Source organism: Platalea leucorodia, assembly GCF_965183815.1.
Source record: "Platalea leucorodia genome assembly, chromosome: 16".
In the NCBI taxonomy this organism is placed as follows: Eukaryota; Metazoa; Chordata; class Aves; order Pelecaniformes; family Threskiornithidae; genus Platalea; species Platalea leucorodia.
Genome location: NC_138838.1, coordinates 13,198,383 through 13,215,482, shown reverse-complemented (window position 1 = coordinate 13,215,482; position 17,100 = coordinate 13,198,383). Strand labels below are relative to the sequence as shown.

General features: G+C 56.4%; 1 protein-coding gene across 1 annotated transcript; it reads left to right on the top strand.

Annotated features, from left to right (window-relative positions):
* Positions 1 to 12,086: 12,086 nt before the first annotated feature.
* On the top strand, positions 12,087 to 15,538 carry RTN4RL1 (reticulon 4 receptor like 1; the record flags this gene model as incomplete). Its single annotated transcript, XM_082328129.1, has 3 exons — positions 12,087 to 12,177; positions 13,056 to 13,188; positions 14,101 to 15,538. The coding sequence occupies 3 exons, from the start codon at positions 12,087 to 12,089 to the stop codon at positions 15,536 to 15,538; spliced, it is 1,662 nt and encodes a 553-aa protein (XP_082184255.1).
* Between the last annotated feature and the right edge of the window lie 1,562 nt (positions 15,539 to 17,100).

Genomic DNA, 17,100 nt, shown 5'->3' with positions numbered 1-17,100 from the left:
CGCCGGGGAGCGGAGGGACCCCGTGTCCTTACGGCAGCGGCTGCTCTCGGGCTTCCTGGGCACAATGAGTTAAAAGTTGCAATTAGCAAAGTGCTGACGATGGGAAGGTGGGGTGGGAAGCGAGCGGCACTAAATGAAACCTGAAAGGTTATTGCAATAAGCGGCAGCGCAGTTTGCAGCTGCGCTCGCTTTCCTGGGAGCTGGGGGACGCGGGAGGGGACCAGGGAAGGGCGAGAGCTGCTGGGCAGGACGAGGGCTGTGGCTCGAGGGTGCTCAGGCACCAGCAATGCCTGCGGCACGTGGGGGCTGCTCTGTGCCCTCGCCGGGAGAGCGGCAGCATGACAACATTTTGCAGGGTTCTCTCTGTAAGCGCCCCAAAGGAAGCCCGTCAGAGGCCGGCAGAAGCTCGGCACTTACTGGAGTGAAAAATATGGCAAGGGAATCAAAGCGCGAGGGGGACAGGCCACCGCGCCCCAAGGATGCTCACGCTGGTGCCAAGCCGGCAGCGCGGTGGGGTGGGTGCTGCCCCTTCTGCGGCCCCGGTGGCTCCTCTGCAGGGGCCGAATCCTGCGGCGGGCACGGAGCCCGGTGCCCCCCGCGTTTGCACGGGGAGGGTGTTGGGGAGCGGCACGAGCCGCGATGCTTTGTGCAGGGGATCTTTGTAGCATGGGGAATTGGCCGTGAGCCGCAGCGGGGCTGCAGGAGGGAGCAGAGTGGAGCTGGGTGCCGGGATGGAGAGGAGCTGGGCAGGGCGGAGGTTCCCAGGAACCGTTTCTCTTCCAGCTGAGCAGGCAGGAGCCCGGGCAGGCGGAGGCAGCCAGCGGTGGCCTCTCCCCGCCAGATGTAGCCGTTCCGGCTCCATGCTGGTGTGACACCACGGCGCTATTATTAGACTCCAGTAGGTCTCTGTGGGTAGCTGTGAACTCCCTGATGCCTCCAGCAGCTCAGCAGACTCCACGGCAGAGTGGGATCTGCCGGCACCGGTGGGGACGAGAGGCCCTGGAGAGCTCAGAGGGGTGTGGGGGGCAGCGAGGGGCCGCAGAGCCCCCCGGCATGAGGGCATGGGGAGCCGTGCACCGCAGCCTGAGCTGGAGCAGCAAAAGGCAATTAGCTGCCTAACGAGAGGTTTGGCTGATGAGGAGGTCACGGAGCCCCTGGGAGCACTGGCGGCGAGGAGGGCAGAGCGCGGGGGTCGGCGCTGGCCAGGAGAGACGCTGCCCCGGCAGAGATGCGGGACGCGGGGCTCTGCATGAAGCCGCACCTAAAAACCACATCTGAATGTCACAGCATGGCTCTGCGATGGAAACGCGATGCTCCATTGCCACCATCTTCGGCAGGAGGCGCGGGGGAAGAGCGGCGGGGCTGCGGCGCACCGGGACACCCCATCCCGCGCCGCAGGAGGGCTGGGGCTGGGGGACGTGGCGTCTCCCTGCTCCCTCCCTCTCCCCAGCCTGGTTTCCAAGCAGGAGTGTTTAAACGCCTTTTATGTTGTGACTCAAATGATGAAAGGCCCAAAAATGGGACTAACAAAGACGAGTTGTACTTCAGAATAAAAAACCCATGAAAGCAGCAGATGCTGTCATAGGAATAAATTGTATCAACAGCGATCAGATGGGGAGTAAAAAGTCAGAATGGAGTTGCTCCCTCTTTCCCATTTCCAGCGAAAATGTCTGGGTCCATGAATTTAGCCAGAATCAGGGAGGATGAAAGGCTTTGTCTGACAAGGCATTTCAAAGCACCTGGGAGCCTCCGGAGAAGATGTGGCCACTTGGACAGGAAAACAGAGCCCCTCAGTTTTAATGAGCGTTTCAGTTGCCTTCCTTTATCCTTCTGCCAAGTTCTTCCTTTCCCCCCCCCAAAAATCCCGATTTCTGCTGTTTGCAATTTGTTTCACCTTTGCAAAACGCGCATTTAAACGACACGACGTGAAGAGGCCGAGGGTAGAACGTCCCTGCCACTCCATACAGCCCGGCCTGTTGCTTCTTGCCATAAACTCCTCGCTGTGGCCGGCCCGGCCATTGCGGCTGCTGCCGGGTCGGCACCCTGTGCCCATAGCCAGGACCCCGGCCCCGGGACCCTGGCCCCAGTGCAGCCGCAGCCCCTTGCTCCTCTGGGAGAGCGCTGGGAAGGGCGGCGGGGCCCCCCAGCCTCCCCCAGCCCCTTCTGCGGGAGCGGAGCCGCCCATCGGAGATGCTCCTTTGGGGACGGGCTGTGTATTTTAGGAACAGCCCGGCTGAGCATCAGTGAGCAGTGCTGCATTCCCAAAGGCTGTGTCCGGTCCCCCCAGACCAGTTTGCACAGCCTGCCCAGTCCCAGAAGGATGCTGGCAAACTGGGAGGGGGAAGAAAGGATGCTTGCTCACCGCGCAGGGAGCAGGATTGCTTTCGAAGGCAGATGGCAGGGCTCAAAGCAAACTCTTTATGTGCACTGAGAGCCAGCGGGCACAGTCCCTGCAGCCATCCCGCATCCTCCTGCTTCTGCCGACTCAGCAGCTCCAAAAAAATGGGTGTTGCTGCCCCCGCAGCCGGACAATGCCCCCAGTGCATCCCCCAGCCCTTCCCCAGCTCCTTCCCCAGAGCAGCCGGGTCGGACGCTCTCGCTGCTCGGCTGTACTCCGCTTCCCTCCACCTTGCAGCATTTCTCCACAGCCGTCTTCCTAATGGGCATTTTGGGCTGTGGTCTCCAGTCCCTCCATCCCCAGCAGGAATATCTGTTCCTGGAGAGGCTTGGGTACCACCCCGCCTGCGGTACACCCCTCTCTGCATGCAACTGCAGGTTTTTTCCTTACATTTCTGGCTCATCCGCCTCATCCCTGGGCAGCCTTGGGGGATGGATTGGCGAGGGTCTGACGCCCGACTTGTCCGTCCCACTGCTGGCGCAGACAAATGCTGGCGTGGGTGGCTTTACGCCAATGCATGTCTCGCGCTCACCGTTATTACCTCGCGGAGAAGGAATTGTAACAGGATTTATAACGACTTACTGAGAAGCGGGCTCTGATTAGCTTGATGGGAAGCGATGGGCGTCATGCTAGGGGCGCCGGCAGCCCCGGCAGCAGAACAGGGCTCCAAAAAGTGGAGGGCGAAGGAGCCGGGCCCCCCCCGCGTGCCCCCTCCCCAGCAGCCGGGCTGTGAGGGCTGTGCCATGACCGGGGCCCTGCCAGGGGAAGGCGAGGACATCGGCTTTGAGTTTTTAACTGGATCCTAAAGCAGCAGGAGATCACCGGAGCCAGTGGCGGGGCAGGGCTGCACGGCCGGTGTGGTCTCCTTGCTCCCTTCCACATTTAGGGGGGCTTTAGCAGCTCAGGCAGCACCTCCCCGCCGCACGCTCCCCTCCAGCCCCTCCGCGTGCTCACGCGTGGCCCCACGCTTCGGTGACAGCCCAGCCTCCGCGGTGGCTGCAGGTCACAGCCGCTTCACCATCGCCTCGGTTCCCATACACCCGCTTCGGTCCGTGAATACTTGTCCTGGCCCTCCGCTCTGTGTGCGGCATCATTGTCCTCCTTCCCACCAGTTAGAAACCTCCCAAATAATCCACCCAGTTTGGGGCTGGGGTCCAATCCCCTTCCCCAGCCCCCTGCCTGCCCCGGGTGCAGAGCAGGTACCACTTCTCAGCGTCATCCAGCATCTCCTGTTCCCTCCCCAGCCCCTGCAATGATTTACCATCTCCCCGTCTCCCCTTTCCACTGTGACTGGATCACGCGCGGGCTATAATTAATAGAAATTAGACTGTCGAGACCTTGCAGCCCCCATCCCGTAATTACTTGGCCTTGCTGCATTCGAGGCACAGAGATCGGCAGCGAGCTCGCAAGCCACCGGCGATGGCAACGCATCCCGTTAACAAGCTATTTTTATTAAGCTTTTAATGCAGGCACTTGTGTGGAGCTGGGGGATGTGCAGCATCTCCACAAAGTCCACTCCCAGGGGGAAGCGCGGGGGGATATTTTGGGATGAAATGCCGGCATCGGAGCCAGACAAAGCAGGATATTAGCTAAGTGCCGTGTCCCGACCGCGTTCATTGCTCGCACATTAATTCCCGGCACCCAACCGCTCCAGACGCCCGCCGTCCAACCGTACAGATTTCAGGGGCTTGGCAAAGTGTTGATGCTCAGCGAGCGGTGACCGCCCCGTCCTCAGCTCCCCCACACCCCCCCGCGCCCCCAGAGCCGCGCGGGAGCCTAACGATGCCCGACATCGAACTGGGACGCAGCACCTCCCCACTGGCTCATTAAACCTCCTAACGGCCCCCGTGTGAGGTGCGGGTCGGTCCCGGGCGATGGGCAGAGGAGCGGCGGAGCACAGCTATTCACACTGCTCTGCTTTTATCGCTGTGCTTTTTGTGAGCTGGTAAAAAGTTCAGTGCAAAGCACAGGACGGGTCTCTGCAAGGCAGCTGCGCTCACGACCCAGCGTGCCGGCACACATCTCCGGTGGGGATGGGGTTTTGCTGGCGTCTGCGATGCTCGCTCGGCTGCCAGCCCGCAGGGATGTTCACCCGCAGGGCTCATGGCATCACGCACCCACCCTGAGAGGAGCCCAAGGGCCTGGGGAAAGGTGCTGCTGCCCATTTCGGGTGCGGGAGAGAGACCTGAGGCTGCGGGCTGGGCTCCAAATGACGCCATCGCTTTTTCTTTTTTTTTTTTTTTTTGTGGGAAGAAAATGTGACAGAGCCGGTGGCTTTGATGCCCGCCCGTCAGTCTCCTTCCCCCCTGCTGCAGGCAGAATGATATGCCGCGGAATGGGGAAGAAGGTACATGACAGGCTCCAATTTGCCCTCTTCTCCACCAAACACAAGGACATCCAATAAATCTGAAATGCAGAAAGACTGAAAAGGGATGAAAGGGAGCCTACGCGGCACGGTACGTAATTGGCTTGTGGATCTCGGTGGCACAGGACACTGCTGTGGTCGGGACCTCAGCAGGATTACACATTTATAGAGCTAATTCTCTCCCTATTAGCCATGCTAGCATAAAAACACCGCAGAAGGGCCCTTGGCCTCCCTGTTTCAGGCCGTCATCCGCTCCCTGCTCCATCCAGGTGAAGACCTGCCCCGGCCAGTCCATCCAGCGCATCCCTGGCTTCCCCAGCCTCCGGTTTTTGCACATGGGCCGGATGGCAGGGCAGCCGCGCGTGCACCGAGAGCCCGGGCAGCTGCCGCTTCGCTCCTCCATCTCACATTTGCTCTGTTCTGGCTGCATTTCTGATCCTAAAGAAACTCTTTGTAGGTCCCGGCCAGCCACTGGCAGGGCAATGAGCTGGTGAATCTGCTTTCGCTACACATGAGCGTGTTCAGTATTTGATACCGATCTGGCTGGTGCTCATTTGGGGTGGGTTTTGTCATTTCATCTGCAATTGTTTTGCTGTAAAGCCCCGCGGAGGGTTCGCTAGCTGGCTGGTTTACAGAGGACACCCTCCTTATTACTCCTGTGAATGAACTACTTTGCATTTCTGTGAATGGGAAGGAAAACTTGTCACCTCAGGACAAAAAGGGAGTGGAAGTCTCCGATGATCCCCTGAGACGCCTCAGACAATCCACTAAGCTCAAGTCATCCTCCTGTATTTCCCTCTCCTCGGGGGCAACTGGAATTATTAGTCCCTTCTCGAGGACCCCAAGATGTCTCTGTCCTTTGCCAGTTCCCGTCCCGGCTTCGCTGCAGGCCGGTGGCGTGTCCCGCCGGAGCCCCGTCCTGCGCCGGGGACCAGCAGCGGATGCCTGGGGGCCAGGACCGCAGCGCTGGGAGTCGGTGAAGCCCCCCGCCGTGCCTGAAATCCCGCAGTATCCGTGGACACCATGCTGGGGGTGTCCCCTGGGCCACGCCGTCCCTCCCAGAGGAGCGGGAGCATCATGGTGTCCATCAACGCCTCCAGCTGCGGCAGGACCCAAGGACTCAACTCATCCATCAGTGAAGCCCGACGTGCCGTTTCCCTCCAGTGTGCCTCCGCTCCAGCAAGGCCCCAGTGGCTTTTGAGACGCTGGTCCATCATGTGCGATGGGATGAGACGCAGGGGCACAATAAACCCTCCGGCAGCGGGGAAAGGAGAGCCAGGAAAAGAAGGTGATCTCTGCTCCCTGCTATCCAGGGACAGGACGCGTGGGAATGGTTCCAAGCTGCGCCAGGGGAGGTTCAGACTGGACGTTAGGAAGCATTTCTGTACCGAGAGGGTGGTCAAACCCTGGAACGGGCTCCCCGGCGAGGTGGCCGATGCCCCAAGCCTGGCAGCGTTCGAGAGGCATTTGGACAGTGCCCTTAACACCAAGCTTTAGCGTTTGGTCAGCCCTGACGTGGTCAGGCGGTTGGACGAGATGATCGTTGTGGGTCCCTTCCAACTGAAATATTCTGTTCTAAAGATCTGCCTCCAGCCCCATGCAAGCAGCAGCCCTGCCTCTGGTTTCGATAATCTTCTCCCAAATGCTGGCTTTTGGGCCCTGCACCGAGGCACCGGGTTTGTGCCCCGTGCCTGCAGCCATAGGACCGGCAGCATCCGACTGCAGCCGTACTCCGAGGGCACTGCTGCAGTGGAAGGAGTGCTGCAAACGGGGGTTAAGCAGAGCCGATTACACCGGGAAAACACACTCTGCACTCCCTCTGTTTCTGCATATGTTAGTCCTGAAGCAAGCATTTCAATTAAACAAGTTTCTCTAGCTGAGTTTGCAATCCCACAGCCACTTCCACTGTCGGCCTCTTTTTTTTCCCCTTTTTCTTTAGCTCGAGCAGAGGGAGGAGGAGCTGCAGACACAGAGAGGAGTGCTAATTAAACAGGGAGTTCCACATTAGGGTACAAATCCTCTGGACCAGCACAAACCCTGCCAATTTCTGTATTTATTTATTATTTTTTCAGCACAATTGTAATTTCCAGCGGTGCCTCCAGCACTGGGAGAGAGTTCAGGGGCTGCTCTCGGAGAGGATTAGCACGCTGGAAGCATTATTACTTTCCTTCGCTGTGAATTCAGGAGTGATTCCCTGATGGCTGCACTCTATATAGAAGTGAATCGGTGCTAATTTGTTTTTGAGGATCACACATCCACCAACATGTGAAAGACAATCCTGCCTCTCGATGTATATTTCGAGTCAGTGCCACAGCAAACAATGGAAAATAAGCAAGCAAAGGAAGCCAGACCTCCCTTGCCTGGAAAGCCAGGGCTGGAAAAGAACAGACTTTAATTTTTTTTGATGCCCGTGTGAGCTGGTGCTGTGTCGTTCCAGGAGCATTTTGGGTTTTGGCTGCGCTGCCCGTGGCGATGGGCAGCAGGGGCTGGGGCATCCCTCGCATGGGAAGCCTCAGGGACGCCGCACGGACGGGATGTCAAAGAGACTGAGCACAAAAGGCTCCCTTTTTAATTTTTTTTTTTCCTTTTAAATCATCCTCGAGTTTAACTGCAAGAGAGGAATAAATTAACTAATGGAATCTGTAGCGACGGAGGGGCCGGTCACCTGGCGGGAGAGCAGCCGCCCCACCACCCAGCGCTCCTCTCTGTAGTTGTGTGATTCAGAGGGACGCGGTCCGCGGGGAGATATCAGAGCCGGCTGAAATGGAAGACAAAGCTATTGTTTCAAACAGAGTTATTGATTTTTACATTATTACACTATGAAATTTATGGTCTGGTTTCAAACTGCAATAGGAGTTAATGACTACCATCCAGAAACTTCCAGGTGACCTTGGCCTCGACTTTGGCGGAGGAAGGTGAATAGCTCCAGATACCGGGTCAGCAAACGTAAAATGAACTTGCAACACCCGAAAGGACTCGATTTTGGGGTGCTGCTGACCCCAGGTCTCTGCCCCGAGCTTTAGCTCACGGCAAACTCCAAGCTGGTCGCCAGCAGTGATGGAGGGGGGAAACTGGACCTTCTCAGCTCCAGACAAAAGCCACTTCTGCTGTTAAGCAACATTTTGCTCCTTTTGAAGCAGCGTGATGTCCTCAGAGCTCCTGAGCACGGTTCTCCATCTTCAACCGCCCGCCCGGCGCAGCCTGGCTGACCAAGGGTTTGCTCCGGTCGGTCACCGCTGGAGAAATGCAAACCAGGGGCTCGGAGGTGGCTGAGGAGCACCGGGGAGAGGAGGCAACGCAGCCCGGAGCAAGAGGAACCCCGTACGAGGGGAGAGCAATGGGCAGTGCCCGCAGAGCAGGCAGCTGCCTGCAAAGGGCTTGGCCCATTCCCGGTGCCGGCTGGCTCTCCCGTCCTGGCCGCATGAGGAGGATTTGCTTTTTAACGCTGGGGCTACCAAACCGGGGTCAGGAGGGCGTCCAGTTAACACGCGCGATACTGGTGCTACAGAAGGTTCGCAGGGGCTGCAGCGCTTCCCAGTCCAAAGCCTTTGCCTGGCTTTTCTTTAAAAGGTGCCACCCAGCGCATCTTTTGGCACCAGCCTCTTCCCAAAGCTTTCCTTAGCAATATTCCTTCCAAATTTCCTTGTATGCTTCTTCCTCTGGGAACAGTCTTTCCACTTGCCAGCAAAGAGATGCAATTTCCAGCTGCCGGAGAAGGATTTTTTCTTGTCGTACCTTCTCCCTGGAACATCCCTGACGCTGCACCCCGAGCTAAAGTTGTGTGAAGCCAGTAGCCTCCAAGCTCATCTTCTGCCTCGGAGGTCATAATTGCCATTAAATCACAGCTTGCCTAACCAAATTATGCAAAACCGAAATTATCTCCAATGATTTTTATGTTGCTGAAATGTTCCAGAACTGCCGGGGTGATGACTGGGGGATTGGGAGCAGCTGTCACTCCATCAGAAACCATAACTCCAAACAGCTGGGATCTGTCAGTTATTTATGACACCGCTCGCAAAAAAAAAAACACAAAAAAGATGAAGGTGGATGGGTGGTTGCCGCTCTCCGGCTGAAAGGCAGCTCGTGCAGAAAGCAAAGCCCCGTGCCGCGTCCCGGCGCTGGGAGCTGCAGCCGATGCTGCCGGAGCAAACCCCGCGCCGCTGCTCCTGCTGCCGAGCCGTGGGGCAGCGCCTACAGGGCTTCGCAGAGAGGCCGAGAGCAAGCTGCTGCTTGCTGCGGAGTTCAGTCTTTGTGACAGTCAGGACGGGCTTGTTTATTTTATCCTCTGTGTCGCAAAAAAAAGAGGAGAAAAAAAAAACCCGCAGCTACTAAGCACGGGTCTGACACCGCTTTGTCGAACCGTCCCAGATCTGCAGTGCCGCTCTCGGCTCGCGCCCCGTTGCTGCCGCTGCTCCGGCCTTGCCCTTCGTCCGCCTTCACTTGGCAGATGAAACTGTGAACAGCGGAGGCTTCTTTTTCTCCCGCAACAACAGTTTCCCTCTGCGGCGGTGCGAACGTCCCACTCCGGCGGTGCGAACGTCCCACTCCGAGTTGGTTCCCAAGTTTCAAAGTATGTTTTCCCCTGGGGTCGCAGCCGTGTCTCTGTGCTCCAGTTCACCGGGGTGGATTTAGAAAGCACCCTTTGATGGATCCCGGGTGTGAACGGGCAGGAAAGTCTCTCTCTGGAGCCCGTTGACAGCGAGGTGGTGGTACCCCGGGTGTGAATCCGGCCGCAGAAGAGGGGGAGTGATGAGTAAGCTTCTGCCTTGTCTGTAATACCGGCTGCGAGCAGAAGCCAGATGCTTTGTCCCCACTTGTAGCTTGCTCTGGTTAAGTATTATTATTTATATTATGTAGTAGCTATACATAGTGTTTTATGGCAGTAAAGATACATAAATCAGCAGCCAGAAGACGAGGGCTTTGCTCTAAAGAGCTTATAAATCTAACAGCTTGAGCAGCACCGGTAATGGACACAGCAAGCAGGCAGTCAAGTTGGATGTAGACATGAGCTAAGATGGGTCTCCCAAAGCAGATGGCGGTTCAGGAGAGATTTGAGAGAGAAGCAGCCTGCTCCATCCTCGAGAGCAGATCCCACCGGAGAATCAGACGGGCCGTGACCCACGTAGCCGGGCCGGGAGGCGAAAGCACCCGCCTGAGAACAGCAGCTGGCAGAGGGAACGGGCAGGGGCTGGCGAGGGCTCGTGGCAGGGCTGCCTTGGGGGGGCTCTGCAGGTGCGGCCCCGGGGCTCAAGCATCTACTCTTGTCCTAAGGGATTCTTCCCCTGGAGCCTGAGACTCCCACTGAAAATCAGTGGCATTACATCTTCCTAAATAAACCAAGGCTCTGCTTTGCTCCAAGACACAGTACGGCGTTAAAAGCCTCGAAACGCGGGCAAACTGCCGGCACCGGTACGCCCCGCTCCCTGGACCGAGCAGTGCCGTGGGGACAGGCTGCCCGCAGAGCAGAGCCGAGGCCAGCATCCGCGCCGCGGTGGCAGAGAAGTGCTTCGAACCTTCCCCCCCCGATCCCGGGTATCAAACCGGCTTTTTTTTTTTTTTTTTTTGTTTTAATTTCTTCCTGTGCTGGCACCGGCCCGGGCAGAACCTGGTCTGGGCTGGAGAGGGATGTGCTGTGTCTGGCCGAGCACGCTGGCTCCGGGCGTCTGCATTCTTCTGGCCGCTTTCAGCTCTTGCACAAATTGAGGCTTCACGCTAAATGCATTATGCTGTATAACAATTAATCCCATGCTACATATAGAAAGTCCTTACTCATCAATAATGCATGCGAGAGGAGTGATTTTCACTCTCGGTAATAAGGCTAAGACAATGGAAACAAGCAGGTAATGGAGAACATTTATAATGATGTTAATCTAATAATGAGTCTAATGCTGTTAAAAGTAAGACTGCAAACTGGACGCATCCAAAGATAAATTATTTCAAGCATTCATTAACGGATGTCTAATTAATGCCCAATTAGAGAGATGCTACTTGGGAAATGGCTTGGACAGTCGGACGAATTCATTCCAATCACTGAAACCTCAGTCAAAAGCAGGAGGCGGCAGCGGCACAGGGCGAGCAGGAGCCGGGGTGACGCAGCGCAGCAGAGGGAGAAAGGCAGGGGATAGACACCCCCTGGCTGGGTTTATTGGTGTCGGCAGGGCTTTGTTTTCATTCACTTCACCGGCAGGTTTCTGTAGGATTTTTCCGTGCCGCTTTTGAAGCTCTCCCTCCCTGGTGAGCTCCGACTCACGTGCTGGTGGCCCTCCATCTGCCTCACCCCCTTTACAAGGTGAAGTCAAAAGGGCTGTGTCAGGAATGACGAGTTCAACCAGTTAGGCAGGGTCTAAGTCTCGCTGGAGCCGGGCTGGGGCCTCCGGGAGGGTCCCACGAGTGCTTTCCAGCCTGGGAAGCCCAGCGAGACCCATGGGCTCCCGGCTGTCTCGCCCCGGGGGGCTCGGCTGCTGGCCATCACGATGCTGGTGTAACCAGCCTCAGCAGCTCCGTGGCTTCCTGGCCACAGCCTGTTTGTTTCCAGAGGGTCTCATACCTGGATCTAAACCGTGGCCAAGCCCAGGGCATCCCAGGAGCAGCTTCTCACAGCACTAGGCTGTCGGCAGGTTTTATGGGCTCGGAGGGAAAGCATCCTTGATGAGACCACGTGCCCATAGCGCATCCACGTGTTTCCTCTCTCCAAGTCCTGCCCACCTAATCATTATTTTTTCTAAGCATCCATCCTTCTGTTTTCCCATTCTCCTTACCCCCAGGTTGCAGCACGTAGGTAGAAAGACATCCCTGGCTTTTCTCCCTCCCATCCTACTCTCGGGAAGCCGAGAACCAGAAACACCCCAGGCTACCCCCACTGCCGTGCACGGCCGCCGGAGTCCCATCTCCCTCTCCGCAGGAACTCCAGCCCTTAACTCAAGGCGCCTGTTAATTAAAGAGATGGACTCGGTTCCCTCTGACCTTTACCTCTGGAGTTATCCCTGCGGGCAGGGAGCCGCTAAACACCGCGCTCCCTTTCGGCAGGAGCCTCTACCTTGGCCGTGCTCCAGGGAGACCCAGGCTGCCTTCGTCCATCGCTGCGCATTGCTAACAGCCGCCTGTCATCACCATCCCTATACGTGAAATCGAGTCTGCTCCGAGATCCCTGCCCGGCTCCACCTCCCGTCAGTAATCCCATTAGCCTGGCAACTGTCGTGTCACGGAAGAGCGCATAAAACTGTTTGGAAGCAATATGTAATCTTCCAACCTGCTGCTTATAGCTGGGAGATGGTTTATTGATTCAGACCCTTGTGATTTGGTATTTGCAATAACAGACTCCGCATGTGGGAGATCGTCACAGCACTTGTGCCTGGCAGGATTTTACTAATAAACATAAGACCTACAGAAGGCTTCGTACTTCAGTGTCACCGAGGTAAGACGGGGAACGTGAAGCCGTTCCACCTCGGCGAAGCACATCCGTAGGTAAAGAACCCAGCAGAATGTATCTGCAAATGCAGCTTTATCTTCACTGTCGTTACCTGGCCCTCGGATAATGGCAATATCCTCGGGATACCGCCGTTTCCCAGGCTGCGCCTGCACGGCGAGCTGCAGCGAGGGCTCCCGTTTTGGCAGGGAGCGCTGGATAGTCAGCGCCGGCACGATGCTCCCACCCGCCCAGCCCCTCTCCTCGCAAAGGCATGACAGCAAAGCCAAAACGGCACGGCGGTGACTTGGAGAACGTTCCTTTTCCTACACAGCCGTAGGAGTTGTTGCAAATTAAACGTTCCCGACTTACAGCCCCTTTCTGGCAGCGGCGCAGGAATGAGACATCCCTCCTGGTAGCCGATGCTTAATTCCTGACGGGCAGTGCCTGGAAGAAGCCCCCCCTTCTCATCGCAGCCAAGGCTTGGTCCAACGCTTTGGCTAGCGATGCTATTTTTTTTTTATTAACAGCCCAGTCAGAGATGACTGCCTCCTACTAGTGATTTATGGAGAGTCTGAATAACCCAGTTTATCTGAAAATGTGACAACTTTGCCTTGAAAGGATGGGTCCAGATGGACGGGTCACCTGCTGTTAACTATATGGTAACAGATCTCCATACCAGGCAAAAGGCAACGGTGACCACGCAGTTGTATTTCAAACACAATTAATAAGAAAACAGCGAGGGTTTTTTGCCTCCCACTTGTATTCAGCTGTAGGCGCTGAAAAAAGGGACTGTAAAAGCCCAAGGGGTCCAGGCTCATGGACTTGCTGGTGATAACGACGTGGAGTAATTAGAGATGAACTCCACTTCCACTCTCGTTTTTCAGATTATTACAAGCCGAGTGCAAGGCGAGGACTCGTGGGCAGGACGGCACCGGCAGCTGCGCGCTGCTCCGATGCTACTCCTTTCCCCTGTAAAGTCCGGAGGCAGAATTCATTAGACATGAGCAAATTTTGCGTGTAAGAGGAAAAAGCCAAATCTAGGAGGAAAATCTGAATGAGGAATGACAAGTCTGATGCAATGAGACTGAAAAGCCACTCGGCGCAGAAGGAATAGCCTGAAAGCAAGCCTGGTGCGAGGAGTGGGAGCGAGACGGGAACGGGGCGGCGAAACCGGCTCTCAGAGCTGAGCAGAGGGAGGGGATGATTACTGCCTTGCTCACTGCTTCTTCTCCGCGGCGAGAAAGCCCCGGTCACAAGCACATACTGCAGCATTAGAGGATGCAATATGCTTTGCCACAGGACATCCATTTAAAAATATGTCTGAGCATCCCACTTCCAAACCGAGTTTTCAGCTCAGCCTTTTCCGCCAACTGCTGACAACATATTTTCCTGTAAATCACTTGGTTTTCGGGGTGGATGGTGGTGTCTAACAACTGTAGGAAAAGAAGACGGCGGGGATGGGTCTGTGCCTTCGGGGGAGCTGGGTGTGCTGTGCAGACGTGCTGCACAAGTGTAATTTTAGGTGATTTCACTGGGAATTACTAAAGCTTTTCCTCTCTGATAGCGTAAGCGCGGGCGATTTGAGAGATGCGTTACAGGAGGGGTGGGCACCTAGGAGGGTTCGCAGCTCCTGTGTTTGCTCTCACACATTTGTACAACTGCCTTGCCCCCAACTGCGCTGCCTGCCTGCAGGCAAAGGGCTTTGCTGCCTGCACTGCCAGCGTGAATTCCCCCGAGAAAGTTTCTCCTGCCCGGCTGGGGCTGGGAGCGCAACCGCCTGCCTGTTGCAGGCAGGGCGAGGAGGCAGGAGTGCTCCATACCTCACGTTCAAACTGCCGTGGGTGATGGGCCCGCTATCAACGCCGCGTGGGTAATGCACGAGCGGAGAGGAGGGCTGAGTTAACCGGGGGCGTTTTCCACCCGGAATAGTCCCCACGGCGGCGATGGGTGGGCGGGGGGTGCCCGAGTCCCCGCTGACGCCGCTCTCCCCTCTCTCCGCACAGGGGGGTTTGCAGAGCTGCTCCTGGTGCTGCTGGGGCTGAAGGTGCCCGGCGCCCTGGGCTGCCCCACCGACTGCGTCTGCTACCCGTCCCCGATGACCGTCAGCTGCCAGGCTCACAACTTCGTCACCATCCCCGAGGGCATCCCCGAGGACAGTGAGAGGATCTTCCTCCAGAACAACCAGATCACCTTGCTGCTGCGGGGCCACTTCAGCCCCTCCATGGTCACCCTCTGGATCTACTCCAACAACATCACCTTCATCGACCCCAACACCTTCGACGGGTTCGTCAACCTGGAAGAGCTGGACCTGGGGGACAACCGCTACTTAAGGGCTTTAGCTGCAGACACTTTCCAAGGGCTGGTGAAACTCCATGCCTTGTATCTGTACAAGTGCGGGCTGAGCTCCCTCCCCAGCGGGATATTCAGTGGCCTCCACAACCTGCAATACCTGTACCTGCAAGACAACCACATCGAGTTCCTTCAGGATGATATTTTTGTTGACTTGGTTAACCTCAGCCATCTTTTTCTCCATGGAAACAAGCTCTGGAGCCTCCATCAGAACACGTTCAGGGGACTAATAAACCTGGATCGGCTGCTCATCCATCAAAATCAGCTGCAGTGGATTCACAGGCGGGCTTTTCACGACCTCCGAAGATTGACCACCCTTTTCCTGTTCAATAACAGCCTCTCGGAGCTGCAGGGGGACTGCCTGGCCCACCTGGGAGCCCTGGAGTTTCTCAGGCTGAACGGGAACCCGTGGAGCTGCGACTGCAAAGCCCGTTCGCTCTGGGAGTGGCTGCACAGGTTCAGAGGCTCCAGCTCCAGCGTCATCTGCGAGTCCCCCGAGCAGATGCACGGCAAGGACCTCAAGGTGCTAAGAGCAGAAGACTTTAGGAACTGTTCGGGGTCCGAGTCGCTCCATCAGATAAAAACACATACTTTCTCCACAGCGGACAGAGGAGCCTCCAAAACCCACCACCCCCACCACTCCTCCAAGGAGAAGGGGAAGGAGAGAGGGGCCAAGAACAGTTTGCACAGCAGCCAGCCCGCCGCCCACCCCAGCTCCCGGCCGGGCTATCGCAAACCCGGCAAGAACTGCACCAGCCACAAAAGCCGTAACCGAACCTCTAAACCGGTATCCTTGGGGCCGCGGAAAAACGGGCAGGAGGTTCCAGACTATGTGCCTGATTATCAGCACAAATTCAGTTTCGGGGCGATGCCAACGCTCCCCCCCAAGCGCAAGGGTAAGTGCACCCGGCGGATGCCCATCCGCCCCCCCAGCGGGGTCCAGCAGGCAGCCGGCTGCGCGGGGCTCAGGGCGTCGCTCCTGGTCTTTATGATGGTGTTAGCGGCCGTCATACGCTGAGCGCCGGCTGCGGACGGAGCGAGTCTGTACTGCCACCAATCTACAAAGGACCAGAGTTTCTTTTCTTCTTCTTTTTTTGTACGTGGCGAGCGTTGGCCTGGCGAAGGGAAGAATGTTGTCTCGGCTTCTGACGGTCTCTCCGCGCCCGGCCGGGCTGCCAACGCGGACTGTGCCGAACGCAGCGGGAGCAGATTAAAAGGCATTATCACACCTTGTCACAAACAGCCTAACCGAGCACCTACAACAAAAAAAAGCCAACCTTACAAAAACCCAGAAAACAGGGATGGTAGCCAATTCGTCGGTGACAACAACCGGACAAATGGACTGTACCCATGCTCTTGTGAAATCCCGTTCATTTGAGCGCGCTCTGAGCGACCCCTCCAATTACCGAAAGGAACATAATTGCTGTAAAAACGATCACCAATTAAGCCTACACTGTTTCTCTGAAAGCGAGTGCGAGGACACTGATACCGATGTAGTAAGGACATTGGTTCTCCCGCGTTTTAGCCCTTTTGGCTCCAAACCCAGAGGCCAAAGTTGGCTGGGAATCTCTTAGAAGACAATCTCAAACCCCTGAATATCTCAGGCATTACAGCAGAACAGGGCTTGCCTGCTGGGCTTGGTGTAGCCAACAACCAAAGGAAAGACTGATTAGAGGTGGAATTAAACAAAAAAACCCCGACAAACCCAACACTTAAAGAAATGAGGTACCCGCAGGAGGTGCGTTTTTTTGTAACCATGTTCACACATCTGAAAAAAACCCAACAAATGCACAGGCTCCCCCCTCCCCTCAATTATCCATGTGTATGTCTTATAATGTTTATAAACTATATGGAAACTATATCTTCAGAACTAAGGATTGTATTGTTGAATTTATAGCAGACCAGTATATGATTTTTTTCTCAAGAAAACAAACCGGCAGCAGTGCCTACAGATGCTGAAAGCCATCGGGCGGGCTCAGTGCGCACGGGGGAACCACAGCGGACCAATGTTCTCAGCAATTCAGAGCACTAAACTTTGGGAGGGGTGGGGGGTTGTATGCAATGCAGCGAAGTCCATATCCAGAGAGCCAGAACTCACCCTTACATCCTAATTTGTAACTGGGGGGGGGGGAGAGAGAGATTAATTCGTCCAAATAAATAGAGCCATAGAGCTCTGTCTCCAGAGAGTGCTGCGAGGCCCCGGGGAGGCGAGGGGCTTTTTTGGGGCTGGAGGCAGAGAGAGGCTTCCCAGCCGCGTCGGTGGCGTGAGGACCTTTATAGCTGGACTAAGGTTTTCACTGGGGCAGCAAGGAGCAGCTCCCAGGCTGCAGATAGTCCTGACAGCGTCAGGAGGTGTTTCGTTTCTTAAAAGGAACGGGTTGCGTCTCGGGAAGAGTCAGAGAAGGGGGAAACTACAGCTCGTAGGGGACCGGCGAGAAGCGCAGTGCCCAGGGTTTCTGTTCCGCCGTAGGAGAGAAAAATAAATGGTCCAAGACAGCCGTAGGAAGGGGGTTGTGGCTAGGTGGAGGAGAGGGAGCAGATCCGCGTGTTCCCCTCGTCCCGAATTAACCCCCGCGGAGG